General features: G+C 40.4%; 1 protein-coding gene across 1 annotated transcript in view; it reads left to right on the top strand.

Annotated features, from left to right (window-relative positions):
- LOC137561919 (olfactory receptor 10A7-like) overlaps positions 1-11 on the top strand; it is a 10,173-nt gene extending 10,162 nt beyond the window's left edge. Inside the window, exon 2 of the mRNA XM_068273265.1 lies at positions 1-11. This exon is cut by the window's left edge and continues 901 nt beyond it. Within this exon, the coding sequence (XP_068129366.1) occupies positions 1-11 (11 nt within the window).
- The last annotated feature ends 865 nt before the right edge of the window (positions 12-876 follow it).

An 876-nucleotide genomic window follows, 5' to 3' on the forward strand; every position in this document is an offset into this window, starting at 1 on the left:
TGTTATGCTAGAAAGAGGACAACGTTAAATCTGTGGTTAGAAAAAAGTCGCAATGCTGAGGTCACAAAATGCATCTGCTGGCAAATATCCTGAACTATTGATGAACTTCCTCCATTCCGCCAGCAGATGTCCTCTGTGTCCTCAGTGTTTGAAACTGCTTGAAGTATTCTCTGCCACCAGCAGAGGTCTCTTTAACAAGAACTGTTATTGCAGATTTAATGAGGGCAGGTCTGTGTTCACCTGGACTTTGTCATCTGACTCTCTTGGACACTATATAAGCTGATTTAACAGGCCACTCTGTGCTAGCTCATCAATTTCAGTTCCTGATCCTGAGTCCTAGCCTTCCTGTCTTGCTCAGCCTTGTATCTGCTCTTACCGTGTTTGACCTGTTTACTGTATTTTGACTAACCCTTTGCCTAAGCGATTGTGTCCTGATTGTTCCTCTGGTTTGACCCTGCATGTATGACGTTCCGTTGCCTGCCGATTATATTCTGTTGCTCTGCCTATGTATATAGTGTATATAATCCCTAAGTGTATATATCAGTCTGGTTCGGGGTTCAGTGTGCACACTATTGTTATGCTCAGGATTCCCTTACATATTCTCCTATATGCAGGGGGTCCATAGCATATACAATCCCTGATAGTTTCTGCTACGGTGTTAGCTTGTTTCAGTTGTACTATTGTTTATGTGATTCTATGCATAAACTTGATGCCAATTGTTTATGCATTCTGATTGATTCTATGCATAAACTCAATACCAATTGTTTATGCATTCTGATTGATTCTATGCATAAACTTCATGCCAATTGCTTATGCATAAACTTAATGCCAATTGTTTGTGTAAGCTGTTTGACAGTTTAGTTGCATAACTCTGTT

The sequence above is a fragment of the Hyperolius riggenbachi genome, chromosome 3 (assembly GCF_040937935.1).
Source record: "Hyperolius riggenbachi isolate aHypRig1 chromosome 3, aHypRig1.pri, whole genome shotgun sequence".
NCBI classification, from domain to species: Eukaryota; Metazoa; Chordata; class Amphibia; order Anura; family Hyperoliidae; genus Hyperolius; species Hyperolius riggenbachi.